Below are 23,002 nucleotides of genomic sequence, written 5' to 3'. Positions count from 1 at the left end.
CAAGGTCAAATAACAATTGATCAAAACCATTCCACACACCAGTTTGCTTTACACTCAGACCATCCTTTTCCAGCCACTGGTGTGCCCTGTGGTGTGCCTCTTTTCTCCTTGCTGGGGAAGTGGGTGCCTTCCACCAGCTACCTTTCTGGGTCAAAGTCCAGTCCTCTGCAGCTTGATCCCAGAGGCTGGTGTTCCCAAGTTTTACCCTGAGGACCTTTGGTTAAAAGCGAGGATGGGGTGGCAGGTGCCCTGCAGCTCCCCCTATCTGCCTAGTGTTTTGTGTTCCTTCTTGGCTAATTGTTCCCTAAGCTTTCTCTGTTCTCTCATGGTAAAACTACACCTAGTCGTCTATACCATTTATTTATTTACTAATTCATTTAATTTAATTATCCATTCATCCATCCATCCTCCCTTGAGGACATTTTTGCATTTATCTTCAGATAGAGCAGGAGGGGGGGGGGGGTAGAGAGAGAAACGTTGATATGACAGACACATTGATTGGTTGCCACCCACACGACCCCAACTGGGGCCGAGGACAAACTGCAACCGAGGTACATGCTCTGAGCCAGAACCGAACCGGGTCTCTCTCGTCCGCAGGCCGACACACTAATGGCTGAGCCAAACCGGCCAGGGCTATCTCATTTTTAAATCTTTGTGCTTATGTTTTGGTAGGATTTTCACTATCTTTCAACCCTTTTATTATTTGTAGCAGTTTTTCTACTTTCAAGAGCTACCCTACTTTTTTTTTGTTTTTCCAAATGCTGCTTAACTGTGTTTCCTGCTTCAGTGATGCTTTTTAATCCCTGGAGTTTGACCTACGGAGTCATGTTTACATCGAGCGTGGTCTGCTGTTTGACATCAGAAGCCTTAAGATCTCAGTGTATAAGTTGTATGTATATGGAGTGCTAGCTTCAGCCGAATCCAGCCTCTGTCCGAGTTTGCACTTCCCCCACCTCCTCTGCTCCCCGGGTCCATCTAGGCCTGATCTCAGAAGAGGTCAGGTTGAGATGTCGCTGATAAAGCTCAGCTTCACTTCCCTGAATCCTCGAATTTCAGTGTGTCAGAGGCGCCCCCTCCCCCCAGCTGGAGTGGAGGCCTCTAACCCTACTGTAGGGTACCCACGCTACAGTGGAAGCCCCTGGTGTGGGTAGCCCCGCTGGAGTGGAAGCCCCTAACCCTACTGTGGGGTACCCACGCTACAGTGGAAGCCCCTAATGTGGGTAGCCCGCTGGAGTGGAAGCCCCTAACCCTACCGTGGGGTACCCACGCTGCAGTGGAAGCCCCTAGTGTGGGTAGCCCGCTGGAGTGGAAGCCCCTAACCCTACCCTGGGGTGGCCCCGCCGGCTGCCCTGAGCGCGGCAGACCTCGCAGCGGTGCCCTGTCTCCAGGGCAGGGCCCTTCTTCCGGCTGCGCAGGGTCCGGGGTGGAGGGGCAGTTCCGCCGGCTCGGTGCAGGGCAGCAGCCTGGGCCAGAACCTTACTTTTCCCGTAGCTCACACTGTTTGCAGTTCTCTTTATTGGTCCCCTAATTTGAAAGAAAACAGCTTTTCACTGGTCGGTTTGTGTGGTCAGTGGGTACCTGTCCAGGGTTGGAAACACCTTTCTAGGGCCCCATTGGAAGGTCAGCCCTCGCCAGCGTGCCCAGTGCTGCGGGGGCAGAGGCTGCTGTGCCCGCTGTGGGCCTTAGGCCCCCACTCAGCGAGTCTGCCCTCAGTCAGCCCAGGACCACCTCCCTCTGTCCGGAGGCTCTGGCGGTGAGCGCGGGCTCCCGTCCTCCTCCCTCTGCAGGAGGGAGACCAGCCGGCCTCGGGCAGCTGCCAGTGCGGGGGGGGGGGGGGGGCTGGTGGAGGCCGGGGCACCCTCCATAGGCCCCGTGCGCTCAGCCAGCCACAGCGCGAGGACCTGGGCGGGCGGGGCCCCGGACTGGCTCACCCGAGCTCCGAGCTCCGCTGGGGTGTCCAGGTGAGTGGCACGTGGGCTTCCCGGGGCTGTCTCTGGCATCCCAGGGCCTGACTTGGGGTCCCGTCAGGTTCCGACTCCCGTTTACATAGCGTGGCAGGAGCTAATCCGAGTCTGAATCCACCCACAGACCCACCAGGGGCCGGGCGGAGCCAGCCTCCCGCCCCCAGATGGTTGGAGGAGTCGTTGTCCTGTGCTTGCGGGGTGGCGGGGTGGGCAGGAGCCAGTGGGGAGTGGGCACCCCCCCCCCCCCCGCGTGCTGGGAAGTGAGTTCGGGGCCGGGGACTCGGGTCAGTTCCTCCGTCCTTTACCCCCAGGCCTCGCCACCTGTTCCGAGCCGTTCAGGGAGCAGGGCGGTGGGGTTAAGGGTGCCTGGGGATTTCTTGAAAGGCTGGGCTCCATCAGCTGTGTTTTCTGGACTTGGGGTCTCCTGTTTGTGGGACTCTTTCTCACCACCCAGGAACAAAACCCACATTTTCCTCCCTTTCTGAATAGATGAACTTGTTAACTGTCTCAGTCTTGGCTATATCTATTTCCATTTGATTCTTGCCTTAGAGTTGGGAGGGTGATGACGTGTAGGGAACTACAAACACTAGCGGAAACCACGTGTGAGAACACCCAGACCCTCCACGCGGCCCCTCCTGGACGACACGTGGCTCGGCGTCAGCAGCAGCCTGGCCGTGTGGACGTGCCCGGCACAGGCAGCCGCGGGCGTGGGCCTGGCCTGCTGCTCTGCAACCGGCTCCCCGCCTTCCTCCCCCCAGGCTGGGGGCCCGCAGTGCTTGCAGCTCCGGCGACATGTCCTCAGAGCGGCAGCCGTGCCGGGACGAGGGTCTCCCAGCTGGACGCTGCGCACGTGCTCTAGGGCACGCTCATCGGCTGCCTGTGAGCGGCTCCGTCCGTGTCACCGTTGGGAACCAGTTCGAGGTCACTTGTGCAACTGCAGGGACTGAATCTCAAAATGATCACGCGGGCACGAGTCTCCACATCTCCTCCTCTGTCGGCCCGTCAGCCTGAGGATGCTGGGCCCCTAGGGGTGCAGTCGATACCCACACATGCTAATCAGCTGTGTTCGTCCAGGTAAGTGCTGTGCGGGTTCGGACACTTGCAGCCGAACATGTTCCTTCTTCAGTTGCCACTGACCTGGGACCCAGGAAAGCTGGGTCCCAACCATTCATTTCAGCTCTATCAGCAGAGTTAATGTTGCTACGGTGCCACACAACGGTACCAGCATTGGAAGTAGCGTATAGGATGTTCCGGTGCCAAACTAATTACAGCCTGTCCTAGTGTGGACGTGATGAGTAAAATATGCACAGTCACACTCATCGTGCGTTTAAGCTAAACGGGAACAGCGATTGCTCTGTGTGGCTGTCATTCAGGAGGAAAATGAGCCCTGCTGTCGTGAAAAGACCCCAAGTGACCCGAGTTTCAACCCCAGCTCTACCTCTAATTGTGTACTTTGGGAGAAGTTAACTTTTAAATTTTTTTTTTCATTGAAGTAAAAATTTACCTATAATGGAATGCACAAATCTTAAGTGTATACTGAAATTTTTACCTGTGTAGATACCTTATATTCATCAAGATATGGAACATTTTCCTCGCCCCCTCCCCCTTTCCAGTCACCCTCCTTGACCAGAGGTAACCACTGTCCTGACTTTTCTCACCACAAAGTAGATGGACCTGCTTTTGAACTGTATGTGGCTGGGACCACAGACTGTGCCCTCTCTGCCTGGCTCTTGCTCAGCAGTGTACCCGAGCCTCATCCGTGTCGTGTGTCTCAGCAGTACCCCCTTTCCACTGCGGGGGTGCTGTGCGGGTTGCTCCCCGCGGCTGCTTGCTGGCCTCTGGGTTCCCGGCTTCACCTCGGGAATAAGCTCCCGTTGACGTTCTCCCACGGTCCTTTGGCGAACAGAAGCACAGATCTCTCAGGGGTGCGCCGGGGGTGGGATCGCTGGGCCCTCGTGCGGCCTGTTTAACTTCATGCCTTCCAAACTGGTCCTACCGTTTCACTGGGCGGCCAGCACTGGGAGCCCCGTGCCCCCCGAGCCCCCCGCGCCATCACGCGGCGGTGCTGCTGTCTTCATTCCAGCCGCTCACTGTGCGGTGATTTGTGTGCCTGGTGACTCACGAGGTGGAGCCCTTTCCACGTGCCCATTGGCCATTGCTTTCTGTCTTGGCCTGTTCACGTGCCCACCCGGGCTCAGCCTCGAGCAGTGTGCTCGGGAGAGTCAGAAGGGGTGGAGAGAAGATGGAATCGCGGGATGGTGTGCAGGACAACAAGGGTCATGAAATGGTTTGTCCTTAGGCTAAATTACAGTCCTTTAGGTCACTGATTCTATTTATTAGGGTGGCACCAGCTGGCATTCCAAGCCCCCAAACATCCGTGACTTAGCAAGATAGAAGTATGTTCCTTTGCTCACCTGACTGTCCAAGGAGGGTGTTCCTGGTAGGTGGGTGGCCTCTCCGGTCGTTATGTAGGACCCCAGGCCTCCTCCTCCAGGTGGCCCTGCAGCCTTTGACACGAGGCCTGCAGGGCCTGCTCCCCTCCATCCAGCCCCAGAAGGGGGGAGAGCGGAGGTGGCCATGGGAAGGTTTTTATGGGTCAGACAAGGAAATGGCATGTGCGTCTCACATTCCGCTGTTGAGAACAGTCACCGCTGACTTTGGGGGCCTGGGGAAGGTAGCCTTCTGCCTCAGCTTGCAGCCTCTGCCCACTCGGGGGGGCTGTTTTCGGGGATGGTGGCGCCTTTCCTTGTCACACCGAGTCCCAGCAAAGACCAGCTTCTTGATCTGCTCTGCACAGCAAGGGGTCTCTGAGGACGCTAAGGGGATCTGAAGACATCTTCCCGTTCCCTGCTTTCTGTGGCCCAGTTAAGCTGCAGGACTTGGAGGTGACCATGGAAATACAAACAAGAACTTAATCGATCCATTCTGCGATGGCTCACAATGCTTTCGCGAAAGCTTTTCTCCAGGAGAATTTTATCTAATAGCTGATATTTATCGAATAAACGTAATTTAGGACAAGGCAATAAAATCACTTTGTCTTTCATTAATATTTCAAGACTTTGTGATTTTAAAACTTAAAAAGGAGTCTAAGTAGTGTTTAGTGATTCATTTGAAAACTGCTCCCAAGCTCCACGGGGAAGTGCAAAGCTGTGTTCTTTGCCTCCTTTGCCTTGAGTTACAAGATACTCCTAATATTTGGGAGTTGCTAAATCATTGCGCTGTTACTTTGTCATTAAAATCCTCAAGCAACGAGACGGATTGCCTTGAATCATTGAACCCCTGGCCATGGGTGCTGCGGCCCTGGAGTGCACACGGCTGGTAGGACAGCACCTGGGACGCAGGAAGGGAGGGACAAAGGAGGGGGCGTGGCCCTGCGAGTAAGGTTTCCTGGGGCGGGTCACTGCCCCCAGCCATGCTGTGGACAGAGCGTGGCCACCTGTGGTCAACTAGTCCCAAATGCCATTTCAATGTGGAGTCAGTGTGAAAATCATCGCGGTTCCTTCGTACCACCTCTTTGGGGTCCAGCCCATGTTTTACAATGATCTCACGTCTCCACTGGGGTGCTGTTTGCATTGGAAATGCCTGGCCAGTGTTTAGGTTTTATAAAATACACATAAATATAATAAACGATGATTCTCACACCCAGCAGTGAGTCATATGCCCAAGTTGTTCCAAACACTGAAAAGTTTTCCAACAGCGGAGTCAAGTCTCGGTTTTTACATTTAAATTTAGATGAATAAAATTACGTAAAATGGAAAGTCCAGTTTCTTGGTAGCACTAGTCACATTCCAAGTAGCTTCCATGTGAACAGTGACACCCCCGAGTTTGCACTGTGAGCTCTAGGAAAGGGGGGGGGAGGGGCTTCTGCCTGGCCCTGAGGATGTGCTCAAGAAATGTTCCTGGTTTAAAACATGATCACACCTATTTTATTTATTTTTTCTTTTATTGACTTTAGAGAGAGAACATTGATTGGCCGCCTCCTGCACGCCCCCCTCTGGGGATCAGGCCCACAACCTGGGCATGTGCCCTGACCGGGAATCAAACCGGCCACCTCTTGGAGCAGGGTCGACGCTCAGCCACTGAGCCACACTGCTGGGCTATCACACCTAGTTTAAAGTATGCAGACCTGAGAGTGAGGTTTAATAAATAAATTTAATTGAACAGCTGGAGGAAAGCAGTCTCCCCAAGCTCCACCCTTGTTCCCAAAAGACCGTCACGGCTGCTGGGCCCTCAGTGTCTCCAGGACCAGGTGGCCCCACCTTTCCGGAGGGCGCCTCGTCCACACCCGCCGCCGCACAGGGGTCAGGCCGACGGCTGCGGGGAGTAGCACGCTGCCCTCTGGAATCCATCGCTTTGGAGCTGAGTCAAAGCAATTAGGGTTGGAATTGTGAAAAAAATCATCCCGTTCCACGTCGCTCTGCAGGGGACACGCTCTCGTTAGGGGGGCACCCGCATCTAACTGACAATACTCTGACCTGCGGGGTGTTCCTCCGTGGGAAGAAAGGGCTCTGCTCTTGGCAACCGGAGTCCTCCGCACGAAGGCGATGTTGCCAGTGCAGGGTCCTGTTGGCTGGAGTTGTCACAAAGCCTTCCTGAATTCCCCTCTTTCTTGGGGCTTTCTCCCTCCGAATTCCTTTCTCACAGGCCCACACGCTCCCTCGTCCAAGTCCATCTGCGTCTGGGAGCCGTGCCTGGACCCGGGCATCTGCCATGACTGCGGCGCAGCCCCTCTGTTCAGCAAGGGGGGCCATCTGCGGGACACGGACCAAGATCCGAACAAGAAGCACATGGAGATCCTGGCTGACAGCTCCTGAGGACCTGGGCGCTCCCAGCCGAGTGCTCCTCGCCTGGCTTGAGTCCTGGCAGAGGCTCAGCCGAGCTGCAGGGGGAGGGCCGGTGGAAGGAGCGCAGACCCGAGTGACAGCCGAGCTCCATCCCCCGCTGCCCTGTGCGTCTGGACGCACTGCCCCCGGAATGGCCCACCTGTCCAGGGTTCCGTGGGTCACCACAGGTGTGGGGGTCGTCTCACTGTGGAGGGAGCACGCACACGAGGCTCCTGCAGAGTGGGGGACCCTGGGCTGGGGAGGAAGGAGAGAAGAGGGAGGGCCTCGCTGCCTGGAGGGACACCCTCTCCACCCCCCTGTGTAGACTGCGCCTGCAGTGCCCCTGCGCCCGCAGTGCCCCTGTGCCCTGTTCCGCTGCTGCCCATCTGTGTGCTGCTGGGACTGAGCTCCAGTGCCCTCCGCCTTGTGCAGCTCCCAGCGGGAACTGCCTGCCCCGGCCGCTCCTCTGGGGCCTCCCTCCTGTCTTTCTCCTGTGCGATGACCGTCCATGTCCACAGCGGCCTGACGAGGAGCCTGGACCATCGTCCCGTAGCCCCACAGATGGTCAGGGACGGGAGGTGCCCAGGGACTGCTCCGGCCTGTGGGCCCCGAGACCTGCCCGTGGACGGTGGGGTGGTGGCCAGTGGGCGGTGCTCCCCGTCTCCGGGCCTCAGATGCTCCTCTTCCCTCCTCCCCGAGCAAATCTAGACGGGCCTGAAACCACCAACATGCGGATGATGAAACTGCGTTTAATTCGGGGAGCTGGGCTTCCCGGAGGTCGCTTCCCTTTCCCCGTCAGTCTGCCCCAGGAAATGACTCAGTGCAGTAATTGCCACTTTGTGTCCACCTGCTTGTCTCTTCTTAAAAGACTGAGTTGCTCCCCAGCGTCCCTGTGAACCCAGGAGTCGTTTGGTTGCGAGGGACAGACACTGGATCACGTGGCTGCCGTCATCGGGCGGCCATGCAGGTAACGGTCTGTCACCTGCGGCGGGGCCCCAGGGCCTCCCGTCCGCGTGGCCCCCGAGGCCGGGTCCTGCACTGGCTGCCAGCACGTGGACTTTCCTGTTTGCGTCTCACCTCGCTTTTCTTCGCTGTCTTGACCTCCTTCCTTTCCTGGCGCGTCTAACACGGGGCTGCCAGCACCTGGACCTGGCACCGTGCCCGTGGCCATCCAGCTGACTCTGTGCTGCGTCCCCAGGGGACAGGATCGCTGGGTCCACCTGGCCTGTGGCTCGCATGTTGCTGGAGGAGAGACCGGGAGGCTAACAACACACATTTATTCCCTCCCAAGTCCGGAGGACAGAAGTTCAAAGTGGAGCTGTGGGCACGGTGGTCCCCCGGGCTCTGGAGGAGAATCTGCACCCTCCTCTCTCCCAGCTCCTGGTGGCCCGGCAGTCAGTCCTCCAGGTCCCTTGCCATGTGGATGCTTCACTCGAGTCTGCTCCTCGCTCACACAGCTGTCCCTGTGCGTCACTGTGTGTCTCCTTTCTGTCTTATAAGGGCACCGGCCCCTGGCTTTAGGGCCCAGCCTAGCCCAGATGAGCGCCCCTAGGCACCCTCACCCTGGTCACATAGGGCCAGATTCTGAGGATTCTGAGGTCCCGAGTGGACGTGAACTTCGGAGATCACCGTTAGCCCTCCCGCGGGGGGTGGTCCAGGTGCCAGTAAACGTCCGGCTGTTACACCTCTACCGGGAACATTGTCACTTTACACCGTAATTTCATGTTTGTTTCCAAGTAGCATGTTTCACTAAGATGTCCCTGTCTCTCAAGGACTCTCTGGGGTCCTCTCTCCCCTGGGGCGGGCCGCTGGCTCCTCTTCCCGAAGCTCCCTGCACACGCCCTTTGTCAGTACTTGCCACTGGGTGGGTAGCAACGTGCTGCCATGTCTGTTTTTCTCAAGCTGTGACATTGTCCTGGGTGGGGCCTCCGCCTTCCTCCGTCTCCGCAGGGCCGAGCCCAGGCCTGACCTTGAAGTACATTCGAGGACTGAGCCCCATTCCCTCCAGCCGCAGGGCTGCTCTCTTCAAGGGTGCTGTCCTGTGTCACTTCGCAACGACCTGCGCACGCCCCCTTGGACACTTCCGTCACGGTGTGGCCGTCACTCAGAGGGCAGTCCTGCCGGCGCAGCCGCCGCCGCTGCGAGTCCTCGTGCCCGGTGCCTGTTCAGGGACACGCAGAGCAGGACGCGACAACCTGCTGTGGGGGTGAACGTGGCGACCTGGCGGGGGCACTGACACGGCCGGGACAGGACCGTGAGGGCTGCAGACATGTTCTCTCTTTTGGGTGCAGCGTCGCCCCGTACCCCGCAGGGCTGCAGGTTCGATCCCCAGCCGAGGCGGGTATGGGGGCAGCCGGTGGATGTTTCTCTCCCTCTCTCCCCCCCTTTCTCTCTCTCAAATTGATTTAAAAAACAACAATAAACAGATTCTTGGTGAATTAACCTTAGCGTTCTACAACTTTATAAACTTTTAAATTATTTAAACGTGTTGACTCTTTTGTAACAGGTTAAAACGCAAACACATTGAACAGCAGTATAAAAATATTTTCTTTATATTCTTATTCTAGACACTTAAAACATTTTTTTTACTTTTTGAACTTTCTTTGTTAAAACCGAGGACACTCACACCCACGCTAGCCGGGCCTGACGGTCATCCAGCGGCACACCTGCCCCCGGAAGGGCTTCTGGGGCAGTAACGGGCATGGCACCTCTTCCGGAACCTTCTGGAACGCCTCCTGAGGACCGGCCTGGGCACAAACGCGTCCGCGGGGCGTCGCTTGGCTCGTTTCCTCTCCCGTCGGAGATGTGCTCCTAAGCGGACGTGTGTCGTGAGTGTTCCTCTGCTGCTGAGCGCGCTCCGTGCTGGGGTCCCCGCGGGCTCCCCTTCCCTGCGTTCCCCTGGCTCTCTGCCTCCTCTCGAGCTCTGCGGTCCTGCTCCGGGTCCAACAGCCGCCTCGGGCCAGGTCCTCGGGCCTCCTCCAGGGCCGTCTCCCTGTCCCTGCCCACACCCAGGGGACGCCGCCATCTCAGCCACCGCCTCGGGCTTGGCACCTCCTCGCCCTGGGCAAACCCTCTGAGGCCACAGGCCGACCTCGCGAGTGCCCTCCTCGGCGGCGTCACCCTCAGCCACGCAAGGCGCCCGAGGCAGTCGCAGATGGCGGGTGCTTCCAGGACCCCACTGCCGTCTGCAGTGTCCCTCGCTTGCTGCAGGGGCCCCCCCCCGGCAGAGGCCCCTCGGGTGGCGGGCGGGCCTCGGAAGCTGATGTCACCCTTGGCCCAGAGCTTGGCTCACAGAGGCAGTGTTTGAAGGGAGAGACCACTCTGATTTGGGAGGAAGAGCACCAATCAAAGGAGGATGTCGGGAGCATTATCAACATTAAGAAAAATCTTGAGCCCTGACCGGTTTGGCTCCGTGGTTAGAGCGTCAGCCCCTGGACAGAAGGGTCGTGGGCTTGCTTCCCAGTCAAGGGCGCATACCTGGGTTGCAGGTTCGATCCCCGCCCCCGTCGGGGTCATGCGGGGGGGCAACCGATTGATGTGTCTCTCTCACATCGATGTTCCTCTCCCTTTCTCCCTCTACTCCTCTTCCACTTGATCTAAAAATCAATGGGAAAATATCCTTGGGTGAGGATTAACAAACAAACAAAAAATCTTGACAGCTGTTATTCCCCACAGTGAGTTTCCATTTCACTGCTGTACAAGTCAGTAAGCTCTCCGAGCCCCGCCGCCCCTGCGTGCGAGCTCACCGCCTGCCGGACCCGGGGCTCGCTCCCGCCAGCACAGATGGCTGCAGTGTGTGGCCTGCACATGCCGGCGAGGCGGGTGGCCTGCCCTGAAGGCTTGACACCTGCCCGACGCGGCCTCCTGGGAGGAGTGTCCCTCCACACGTCCGTTTCAGAACAGGGGTCCATCCCTGTCGGTGTTTGCTCTGGCAGGGAACGGGCCTCCGCAGCAGCGTCCCCGGTTCCCAGCCAGCCCCCGAGCGGGTCCCCATCGCACCCTCTCCACCCACGTCTGTGTTATGTGATGACTCACGATTCCTGAGTCATTGAAGCCACCCAGAGCCAGGAGTAAATTCAAGCCCACGATCGGGTCCAGCTTTTTCTTTCAACACCGCCAACAAATTCTTGCTCTGGCCACGATCATGGGCTGAGAGGGACACGCTTCTGTGTTGGTCTTCGATCTAGGTCATTGGACGTTTCTCCACGTCGGACACGGGCCCTTCTCAAAGCTTCGTCAGCCTCCTCGCCTTCAACGAGGCAGGTCCTTCAGCAGCCTCGGCCACTTCAAGCAGGAAACATGAGGCTGGGAAGCAGATCTCGTTTAGGAGTTTAGGGCGGGTTTCTTTCCTCTTGTATCACAATCTCTTCCGCAGTCTATTTTTTTATTTTTAATTAATTTATTTTTGTTACAGATATTTCTCCTTTTTCCCCCATTGATGCCCTCCTCCCGATCCCCTCCCCTGCCCCCAGCATTGTTGTCTGTGTCCACGGTTACGCATACATGCATATAAGTTCTGTGTTTATCTCTTCCCTCCCCTCCCTGTCTCCCCCTTTTGAGGTTCGCCAGTCTGAGTCCTACTTCTATGTCTCTGGGTCTATTTTGTTCATCAGCTTGTTTTGTTCATTATATTCCACAAATAAGTGAGATCATGTGGTGTTTGTCTTTCTCTGCTTGGCTTGTTTCGCTTAGGATAATACTCTCCAGGTCCCTCCATGTCGTCTCAAAGGATAAGAGATCGTTCTTTCTTACAGCTGCATAGTACTCCATTGTGTACATGTACCACTGCTTTTTTATCCATTCGTCTGCTGATGGACACTTGGGCTGTTTCCAGATCTTAGCTATTGTAAATAGTGCTGCTATGAACATGGGGGTACATATATTCTTTCTGTTGGTGTTTCAGGCTTCTTAGGGTATATTCCTAGAAGTGGGACCACTGGGTCAGATAGCAGTTCCATCTCTAATTTTTTGAGGAAACACCATATTATTTTCCATAGTGGCTGTACCAGTCTGCATTCCCACCAGCAGTGTGCTAGAGTCCCCTTTTCTCCACACCCTCACCAACACTTCTTGTTTGATTATTTGTTGATGGCGGCCATTCTGACAGGTGGGAGGCGATACCTTATTGTTGTTTTAATTTGCATCTCTCTGATGATTAGTGATGTTGAGCATTTTCTCATATGTCTCTTGGCCATTTGTATGTCCTGTTTGGAGAGGTGTCTATTTAGCTCCTCTGCCCATTTTTAATTGGGTTCTTTGTCTTCCTTTTGTTGAGTTGTATGAGTACTCTATATGTTTTGGAAATCACCCCTTATCTGCTGTATCATTGGCAATGATGCTCTCCCATATAGTGGGTTCCCTTCCCATTTTGATGGTTGTTTCTTTTGCTGTGCAGAAGCTTTTTAGCTTGATGTAGTCCCATGTGTTCATTTTTTTCCTTTGTTTCTCTTGCCTTAGGTGATGTATCAGTGAAAATTCTGCTGCATGTGATGTCTGAAATTTTGTTGCCTACATTTTCATCTAGGATTTTTATGGATTCAGGAGTACATTTAAGTCTTTTATCCATTTTGAGTCTATTCTTGTGTAGGGTGTAAGTTGGTTGTCTAGCTTCACTTTTTGCATGTAGGTGTCCAGTTTTCAGGATTACTGTGGCTATCTGGGGCCTTTTTTGGTTCCATCTAAACTTTTGAAGTATTTGTTCTAGTTCTGTGAAATATGTCGTTGGTATTTTGATGGGGATTGCATTGAATCTATAGATTGCGTTGGGTCATATGGACATTTTAATGATGTTAATTCTCCCAATCCATGAACAAGTTACGTGCTCCCACTTCTTTATATCTTCTTCTATTTCTTTTTCAATGACCGATAGTTTTCTGCAAATAGGTCTTTTACTTCTTTGGTTAAGTTTATTCCTAGGGGGTCTTAATTTTTTTTGCTGCAATGGTAAATGGGATTGTGTTTTTAGTTTCACTTTCTGTGAGTTCATTGTTGGTGTATAAGAATGCCGTTAATTTCTTGACGTTAATTTTGTATCCTGCTACTTTGCCAAATTCATTTATTAAATCTAGTAGATTTTTGGTGTTCATTTTTTTAATGAAAATGTCAATCACAAAAGGATGCAAAATTATAGTGCTCAAAGGGATCCCAGGGGTCATCTAATTTAACCCTTTGATTTATAAGAAACTGAAAATGAGGGTCAGGCTGCGTTGGTTCTATTCCTGGCTCAACCTCTTACTTTGGACACACCCCTCAGTGGTGTGGGCCTCAGTTTCCTCATCTGTCAAGTGGGAATAACAATATCACCTATGTCGTGAGGTTGTTGTGAAGATTAAATGAGATAATTAATTTAAAGTTCTTAGTGCTCTGCCTGCCACATGGTGAGGGGTCCACATCGTCCGTTATCATAAATGATCACAGAAGCTGCTGAATTAGTGGCTTAGCTGGGCTCCTGCCTCAGTCCGGTGTGCTTCCCTCTGGAAGTAAAGAACTATGAGCCTCTTTCCTAAGTTAGCTGCTATTCTTTCCTTTCCTCTTCTCAAGTATCTTGACTGAAAGATACGTGATTATGCATTTCTTTTTTCAAGCTTCGGATATGTGCTCTCAGCATCTCGCCCCTTACTGCACGTGTAAGTTTCCCGAACAGAAAACCTGAAATGCAGTCATTTCCGTCCATTGTTTACGAACCTTTCGGATGGCACTCACCGTGCGCCGTGGAGCAGGCCCCGAGCGGAGTGGGGTTCGCACTCAGTAACGCACAGCCCTTCCCAGCAGCACTTCCCAGCCTAAGTGGGTCCGTGGCGTCCTGGGTGGGGCTGGGCTTAAAAGCAAAGGAAAGTCCCCAGACAGCCCGTGAGGGAAGAGTCAGCATCTGTGTGGATGATTCCACATCGCCCTCCAGCCCCGGCTTGTGTTGGAGGGGCCAGAGCACCTTTGAGCCGCAGGAGGTCTGGGGTCGCCACCGGGCACAGACGGGTGAGTGCCACACTCATCACATGATCTGAGACCTCAGACCCGTGGAAATCAGGCCTCTTTTTCTATACAGACAGACTCTTTTCTGCTTCATGCAGTGAAATGAGAGGTCAGCGCAGCCGCATGAATTAGTCCTAGGTGTGGTTGTTGACGGCCACAGGGCACCCAGTCTTTGGGTAGTTAACGTTTTAAAATTCTGGGGGGAGATGTGGGACTCACCGGGCCGGAGGTCAGGGCTGGGGAAAGGTAGGAGCATAGTGATTTGTCTGTCTGGAAACCCAAGGCTAGAGATCAGACCTCGGAGATTCAGAGGGGGGACACCTGCGTGTATCCTGGGTTCAGTGTCGGGAGGGCTGAGGGCCAGAGAGTCACTGTAAGCTGCTGCCTGATTTTGGAGGGACGAGTCTAGGCTTTGGAATAAGACAGTTGTGGGTTTGAATCCCAGCTATACCATTTAAAAACTAGACGACTTTTGGACTGGTTACACATGATATTGGTGAGCCTGTGGAGATAAAAATACCATCTGTCAGTGGAGATAAAAATACCAACTCTCGCCTGGCCGGTGTGTCTCAGTGGATTGAGCGCGGGCCCTGGACTGAGAGGTCCCAGTTTGATTCCCGGTCAGCGCCCCTCCCCAGGTTTCGGGCTCCATCCCCAGTGGGTGGCGGGCGTGCAGGAGGAAGCCGATCGATGTTTTTCTGTCTCACTGATGTTTTTATCTCTCCCTTCCTCTCTCTCTAAAAAATCAATAAAAACATATTTTAAAAAACCAACTCTACAGGGATTTTTAGAAGGACAAGAGATAATTTATGTCACGTAATTAGCACTTTGTAGACTCAGGACTGCATTTGTGCGAACCCTGCTGCTGACCACCTCGGAATGTTCTTTGTTTGAAGGCAGCCTGCCCCGCCAATGGGGTGCAGACTTGGAACTGAATGTAGCCATCTGACAGATGATTTTTTAAAACAAACTGAGATACAGTGGCCATATAACATTGTATCCGTTTAGGTGTACACCATAATAATTCAGTATTTGTATATATTTCAATCTACTTAACCTGCTTTATCTCACATAGTGACACTTCTTTTCTTGTGATGAGAATTTAAGGTCCGTCCTCTTAGCCACTTTCGAATCTGCGTACAGTATTATTCATCGTAGTCACAGTGCGGATAGCTCTTCATCTCATCGTGGGCGGGGCACGGGATCAAGTTCCTCATCCCCAAAGAAAGATATTCTTAGTTCATTGTGCTGAAATTGCCCATATTTGACTGTTTTTGACATAAAAATAGCCATTTCACGAGAGTCAACCTAAAACTCGGCCTCACTTATCCCAAAGGCGACAAAGGTCCACAGGAGACCATACCTGTGACAGGGCCTTGTGAATGTAAGGCTCTTATTCCTATGACTATTAGTATTGTGGGCTCCACACTTCAAAGAGAATGAGAACAGAGTGCTGGCTGGATCAGCAGGAGTGAAACTGGACCAGGTCCTGGGGGTGCACAGAGTGGGCGGGACTGAGCGCTGGCCCCTCCCTCCCAGCCTCAGAGCCCGGCTGACCTGGAACCCACCCCTCCTGCTTGGCCAGCCTTTGAAGCCCAGACCACACAGGCAGGGCTCCCGCACACAGGGCGTCACTGAGCTGAGCGGACTGGTGTGGGGGAGGGCCAGCAGGCTGCCCAGGAAGATCACCCCAGGGCACGTTGGCACAGTGGTGTCCGATGAACCCTAGAGTCTGGGACGCAGCCTTTTTTTTTATCCTCACGCGAGGATATTTTCCCACTGATTTTCAGATAGAGGGGGAAAGAGGGAAGGAGGGAGCGAGCGAGAGAGAAACACCGATGGGAGAGAGACACAGGCACTGGCTGCCTCCTGCACGACCCCAGCTGGGGCCTGGGATCAAACTGCAATCGAGATACGTGCCCTTGTCCGGAATCGAACCTGGGACTCCTTGGTGCATGGACTGGGGCTCTAACCGCCGCGCCACCCCGGCCCGGACACAGTCTTGAACGGGGACTTCTGAGCCGCCCGACAACGGCCGTGAGGTGTGCGTGGGGGGTGGCTGGAGAAAGCCGCAGCCACACTCGGCTCTTTTGCTCTGGTCACGAGACAGGGTGTGGGGAGGAAGGATATCAACCGGCTAAACTTTGCAGGGAGAGGCAGGTCCCCTGCTCCGCTTCCCCCTCTTACCTTGTCCCCTTGGGCTTGTTTCTCGTCGCTGTGCCCCTAACGGTGGCCCGTTTACGCCTGGCAGGGTGGTGCTCCCAGGAGCCAGCACGCTCGGTGTGTTTGAGGATCCCCACAGTCCATTCTGGAGGCTCCTGGTGGACTTGAGCAGTCGGGGCTCCGTCCATGCCGCATTCAAGGGGTGCCCACTAACGAGAAGCCGTGTTTCTAGGAAATGACCTCTCGGTGAAAGCCAGTGACTCAGCTGCTCATGTTGGCAGTCAGGGCTGGTGACTCAGGCAGGCGGGGACGCCGGGGATTTCCTCGGATCACAGCTCAGTGGACGTAGGAGTCCTCGTGGCCCAGCTTGCTGATCCGGAGGACTCAAGTGGGGAGACTGAGTCACCCCTGTGAGGCTTCGAGACATCTCTCTCTATATATATATATACATGTAATATTTTTATCGAAATTTTAGAGAGAGGGGAAGGGAGAGAGAGATAGAAACATCCATGTGAGAGAGAAACATCCATCAGCTGCCTCCTGCACGCCTCCTACTGGGGATGGAGCCCGCAACCCGGGGCTGTGCCCTGACCGGGAATTGAACCGGGACCTCTCTGTCCCTGGGACTATGCTCTATGCACTGAGCCACGCCGGCCGGGCGAGACCCCAGGAGTTTAAACGAAGCACAGACAGGGTCTGATGGCTGGAAGGTTCCCCACTCGTGCTGGCCCCTCCTGCTAAGTTAGATCCGAGAAGGCTTCCCAGACTCAGAGGAGCAGGAGTTTGGCTGGAGGTGCCTTCGTCAGGGCTGTGGTGAGGTCTGGCGGTGGCCCTGTTGCAGCGTGGCCCCCGGGGCGGGGAGTTGCATCGTCTCCTTCCCCAGGGCCTTGGGGAAATCTGCCCACTCCCTCCTCCCCATCAGCGCTTCACGCCCCCGGTGACCTCTCCCTCCATCCTGTCTCCTTCCCTGCAGGCCAGTTGGTCACACAGACCCCTGCACCGGTGGGACCCGGCCGTCTCCCAGGGCTCCCAGGTGTCTTTGGCTGGCACTCCGAGTGAGTGTGCAGGGACGCAGACGTCCTTGACTTGGTCCACTGATCACTCCATCACCTTGTGCTCAGATCTCGCCAGATAGACTCTCAGATGTATGTCTGAGTTTCTGGGAGGCCCCACATCTGTTCACATTCGCACTGCCAGGCTTTGTCGTGGGGCGGTCGTCCGGTGCGGGGGTCAGGGGCAAGGTCCTGGGGGCTGTGAGAGCCGTCCAGTGGAGGGGTCGTCCTGGAGACCGTGCCGCCAGCGCCCCGTCATTGCCCTCGAGTCCCTGTGCCCTCGCCAGCTGACCTTTGTGGCCGACCAGGGCTCTCGGCCTTTCCTGTCCAGCCCTCCTGAGGGCAGCATAGGGCCGCCAGCAGCTGCCGCTCACTGGGGACTCCACCACCCCTCCGCCCTCTGACCCTGCTCTTTGCTCAGGACCCCTGAACTGGAATGAAGTTGTGACGGGCACTTCTCAGACACCAGAGAGGTGTGACTGGACAGCCCCTGGGTCAAAGAGAGTGGCAGCCCCCAACCTCGATTCTTGTCCTTCTCATAGAAAAGAACTTATAGGAGAGACCTTGATTGCACTGGGTAGTATATTCATTAACACACGAGGGCGCGTGAACGTATCAGCACACGAAGGAGTGTGAACATATCAGCACACAAGGGTGAGTGAACGTATCAGCACACGAAGGCGTGTGAACATATCAGCACACGAGGGTGAGTGAACGTATCAGCACACAAAGGCACATGAACGTATTAGCACACGAAGGCGTGTGAACGTGAACATATCAGCACATGAGGGCGAGTGAACATATCAGCACATGAAGGCGCGTGAACGTATCAGCACACGAAGGCGAGTGAACGTATTAGCACATGAAGGCGCGTGAACGTATCAGCACACGAGGGTGAGTGAACGTATTAGCACATGAAGGCGCGTGAACGTATCAGCACACGAGGGCGAGTGAACGTATTAGCACATGAAGGCGCATGAACGTATCAGCACACGAGGGCGTGTGAACGCACACGCATCAATGAAACAGCGAGCAGCCCTATGTGTCCGGCTTGTTCAGCACAGACTGCTCTCTGGGAGCCAGTGGGTGGGCGGTTTCTGCCTTAGGTACCCTTCTGTCGATACGTTTTTTAGAAAGTTCCTCTGTTGTATCTACTGGGACAGGTGAACTCTAAAAGTCTCCCCTTTCCTTGACTGTCGCCTGCCCACAACTGACGGGAGCACCGGGCTTTTTCCTACCCCTCTGTCCTCCTCCCTGCTGTGCTGACAACTTCAGGGTGATCTGCACCAAGTGGTGTCTGATTCTCCCTCCTCCCCGTTCCCCTCCCCTCCTCCCCGCCTCCCTCCCCCTCCCCCCGCTCCCCTCCCCCCGCTTCCCTCCCCCTCCTCCCCGCTCCCCTCCCCCTCCTCCCCGCTCCCCTCCCCCTCCTCCCCGCTCCCCTCCCCCTCCTCCCCTGCCTTCTGTGAGGAGAGGTTTCAACCTTGTTCTCAAGGTCAGGCCCTCCGACAAGCAGACTGCAAAGTTCTGGCTTTGTTTCATTTCCTGTCTCGGTTTCCCTATTCCACCTGTCCCAGAATTCCCCCAGCTTTCCATTGTCCCACAGCAAAGGGACAGGCTCTTTATGCCCAGCGCCTCCGGCGTGGCCGCTGAGTAAGAGGTGCGAGGTGGCGGGGCCGCCCTGGACCGGCCTCTCCAGTGACCGCACCGCTCCCGGCCCGTCGCCCTGGAGTTCAGCACCACTGGGCTGTTTCCAGTCTCACGAGTAACGGATAAGTCTGCTCACTGTAAAGGAGCCAAGCAATACTTGCCACCAATCAGAAGTATTTTATACTAATATTTTCTTCAACATTGAATATTGATAACATTTTAAAAATGCCGAGCCCCTCCTGGAATCACCCCTACCGCAGGCGTCTAGGATCACTCAGGCGGTCACGGGGCTGCCCGCCGCCCGCTCCCAGGACGGCAGGGCGTGTCGCTGCCTAAGAACACAGCGCCCTGAATAATTGCACAGCGCAAATGCTATTCGTGTTACGAACGCTGAAAGAACACGTTTGTTCGTCACTGAAATGGGAAAACTTTGCCTGCAGGTGTGGAGCGCGTTCCATCAGAAGCTTGTTCTCGAGAACACAGCTTCTGCCTGCGGAGCGGCATCCCTGCTGCCCCGGGGAGTTTCCCCTGGACGCCGCACCCTGTGCTCGGAGCAGCAGGATCCTCCGCTAGTTAGCATTTCACGGCTTTGTAGCTCAGACAATCCACCCTGTGGGTTCTCCAGAAATGCTACATGGGACTGTGTCCTGAGTGGCGGGTTGATTCCGTGGCGGGCTCTGTGTTTTCCCTATAATCGCCTGACAGGGGAATGCAGCCTCATTCATTCCCTCCCGAGAGGAGGCGCTGCTGCCACATCAGCCCCATCCTTAGAGTATCCGCGTCCCAGGGGACGAGGGGAGGAGCCGCAGACTTTCTGTCCTAATTAATTCCATGAACGATATGGCATGTCTCCCACGCACTGGGCGCTGCCTTAAGTACTGAGCCTTCTCAGAGGAGCAGGAGCCACGCTGCAGACACTGCCTGGGAGCGAAGAGGCCAGGTACCCCGCCCAGTGCCGCTCTGTGACCTGCTACTGCGGTGAGTGGCAGGCGGGGCGGGCACAGGCCCCGCTGGACAGCTCCCGGTGGGAGTCCGGGGAGGATGCTTGGAGGAGGTTGGACTCTGGAAGGATGGGTGGATTTGCCAGGAATGTGAGGAGAGGACACCCTAGACTGAAGGAACCACATGGTCAGCCCCTGGGATGTGAAATACTGTGGTGCTTTTGCGAAACGATGAGTCTTGCCATCTGGCTGGGGTGCTGGGACCGGAGGCCAAGACCAGAGGAGGGGTTCAACCCGTAGAACTCACAGTACCTTCCTGTCACACAGTGGATGAACTGTGGACAAAATAAAACGTTGACGGGGGTTGATGGAGTGATCAGAAAGGGATCTGTGTGATGACCGTCACAATGTAAAGTGGAATAAGATAGAAAGAAATAAAGAACTCGTCCTTAAAGTCCTCAGAATCGGCTTGTCGCTGGAAATAGATCTGTTGAAAAGAGACAAACAAGCCAACCTGGCTGTGATGTTTCCACTCTCTCCCCAGCCGGCCTGCGCGGACGTGGGGACCATGCGGGCCTGGGCACTGTGGGCGCTAACCCTGCACTGCGGACTCAGCCTGGCAGGTAAGTGAGCTGGTGCTGTCCTCTGGGCCATGGGATTCCGTTGCCTTCGTGGGACAGGAATTGTCCCTGGAGAGCAGGGGGTGCCTGGGCTGCGGGCACCGCCAGGGCAGCGGGGTGTGTGGACCCCTTGAGTGTGTGGGCACGTGCACAGGTTGATGTATATTTATGGGTGTGCGGGTTTGGCAAGGTGGCCTGTCATATTTCCAAAGGGAGATCTGACCCCGCACAAGAGGTCCACTGTCTCAGAGTAATGAATGCTTATTTCAACAGTCTCTGTGTTACGTGTAGGAGTTTCACATAAAACCCATAAAAACAAACATGTATACTTTTCACGCGCTTTGCATTAAATGCCAAGAATACGAAGGGACGTGGTGAAAAGGCATGTTTCTGCAGTGGCCCAACTCAAGGCGATGGACCTAAAGTCAGTCTGGCCACTGGCCGGGCTACGCTTCATTTGGTGGCTGTTGTGTGGAAGACGGAGGCGGGGCGGGCTGGGCGGCTTGGCCTGCGGAACTGCGCTCACGGCTCAGAGGCTGAAGTCCAAGGCCAAGGTCGTGCAGGGCGGGTTTCCTCCGACATCGCTCTCCAGCCCAGCTTGCAGATGCCGTCCCTCTGGGAGTCTTCTCCTCTTATCAGGACCCCAGTGGGGGTTAGAGCTGTAACGTGTGCATTTGGGGTTCATAATTCAGTCCATAGCATTTAGCAATCGGGGATCACCAAGAGGGCATTGGTGACTCACAGGGGATGAGGGTGCTAGCCAGACCTGTCGGGACACAGCCTGCCTTGCAGCGCCTCCCCCATCACACCTGTGCCCCCAGGACCTCACGGACCACAGGGGTGGGCAGGCCCCCCCGCCAGCTCAGGCATCGACAGTTACCCCAGTTAAAGTTCTGACTGTGGCGTCATGGTCCCTACTAACTCACCCTCTCCGTCTACTTGTCTTCTCCTACTTTCTCTCTGTCTCCTGCCACCTGCTCCTTACACCGTCTCCTGCAGAGCAGGCTCCAGCTCGCACCCGACTTCCCTTCCAGAATATTCTTCCCCGGCTTCTGCTCAGACCACTCTTCTAGTCCAAGACACTTTTTATTTTATTTTTTTTTTAAACACAATTTATTGTTATTTTTTCCTTTCTCAATTTTTAGAGAGAGAGGAAGGGAGAGGGTGAGACAGAAACATCGATGAGCTAGAACATTGACTGGCCGCCTCCTGCACGCCCCCCACTGGGGGTTTGGCCCACAACCTGGGCCTGTGCCCTGACTGGGAATCGAACCCGTGACCTCCTGAGCCACACCAGCCAGGCTCAAGACACTTTTTAAAACACTAACTTTGCAATGGCACCAAAGTGATATGAACATGGGGGAAGAAGGGAGATTGAGAACATCTTTTTAGTTTTGAAAAGTTTGCCTGCAGACTGAAGGGTCACAGGTTCGATTCCTGGTCAAGGGCATGTATATATACCTGGGTTGTAGGTTTGATCCCCAGTCCCAGTCGGGGTCATTTGGGAGGCAACTACTGGATGTGTCTGTCTCACATCGATGCTTCTCTCCCCCTCCCTCTCTCTCTTTCACCCTCTAAAAATCAATGGAAACAATATCCTCAGGTGAGGATTAACCCCCCCCCCAAAAAAACAAAAGTTTTCCTCTTGCATATAGGAAATTCTCCGATAAGCAAGAATATTCTCCCAGTCTTTTTTCAAGAAAAGTTGATGAACATTTCTTTTTATTTCTACAAATAGGGGTAATAGTTATTTCTAGAAATGTAGGAATATAATCATGGGATTGTGTTTGAAGATGTAGGGGAAGGTGAGATGTGTGTGAATGGTAAATCCAGCTTTTAGCTGTCAATTTTTAGAAAAACCTGTTTTTGAATCATTCTAGATGTCTCAAAGCCCTGTGAAGCTAGTACAGAGGGTCCCCACGGACGCTCGTCCGGGCTCCCCACGTCGGCAGCCAACAGCGTGTCGGCCCAAACTGAAGCAGGCACTGACGGAGACATTCCAGGGGTGAACTGGGTTCCTTCCACTCGTTTTCCCATCGGTGCCTTCTTAGCGTTTCCTTGTCTCGTGACCTCTGCAGTCTTGAGTAGCCAGTACTCCTGGACTTCGGTAGAACCGTCACAGAGCTAGGGTGCCCTTCAGGGCCCATCACAATTTTACACGTGTCTGGGACAGTCTTCTCTGTAGAGCTGACACGCTAACGACAGGTCAGTCTGACGAGGCTTGACGGAGGCAGCCCAGTCGCCGTGCGGGGCCCCCAGCCACCGCGGCTGTGCTTCATGGGGTGCGGACGGGTCCCAGGGCAGGGCCCCCCAGGTGACGGGGGCTGAGACGGTGACCGCAAGGGGAGCGCGGCGTAGACACCAAGCCTGGCGTTGTCTGCTCGGCTGGTTCCTTTTCACCCGCCCCCGCCCGATTGGTAGTAACACGCGTTTAAAATGCTGAAGGAGAACGTCGTGCGGACACAGGAGCGGCGGGCGATGTGTCAGGGCGGATCCCGGCCGGTCTCAGAGGCCTGGCTTTGCAGAGCCGCCAGCGCTGAGCCAGGTGACACATGCCCACCGCAGCGAGCGGGCGCCAGGCCGATGGAGCCCCCTCCCCCCCGGGATCTCTAGGCAGGCGGGACCCCGGACAGGCTCCTTCCTCTCACCAGCCAGAGCAGCTTCAAGGGGGCGAGGGGCCGAAATCTGCCCCGTGCGGGGGGGAGGTGCTGAAGAAACAGCGCTGGGCCCTCCTGACTATCACAGGCCCCCTCCACGCTCCGGGTGGGGCCAGAATGCGCCCGGAACATGCCGCTGGGACAGAAACACGGCTGGACCGGGAGG

At 55.2% G+C, this 23,002-nt stretch overlaps 1 protein-coding gene across 1 annotated transcript in view; it reads left to right on the top strand.

Annotated features, from left to right (window-relative positions):
* The first annotated feature begins 20,082 nt into the window (after window positions 1-20,082).
* IL31RA (interleukin 31 receptor A) overlaps window positions 20,083-23,002 on the top strand; it is a 42,468-nt gene continuing 39,548 nt past the window's right edge. Inside the window, exon 1 of the mRNA XM_036278802.1 lies at window positions 20,083-20,182. Coding sequence (XP_036134695.1) covers window positions 20,083-20,182 — 100 coding nt within the window. The remainder of the gene's footprint in view (window positions 20,183-23,002) is intronic.

This window comes from Molossus molossus, unplaced genomic scaffold, assembly GCF_014108415.1.
Source record: "Molossus molossus isolate mMolMol1 unplaced genomic scaffold, mMolMol1.p scaffold_m16_p_3, whole genome shotgun sequence".
Lineage (NCBI taxonomy): Eukaryota > Metazoa > Chordata > Mammalia > Chiroptera > Molossidae > Molossus > Molossus molossus.
Note: the sequence above shows the minus strand (reverse complement) of the source record. Positions and strands in the feature narration are given on the sequence as shown.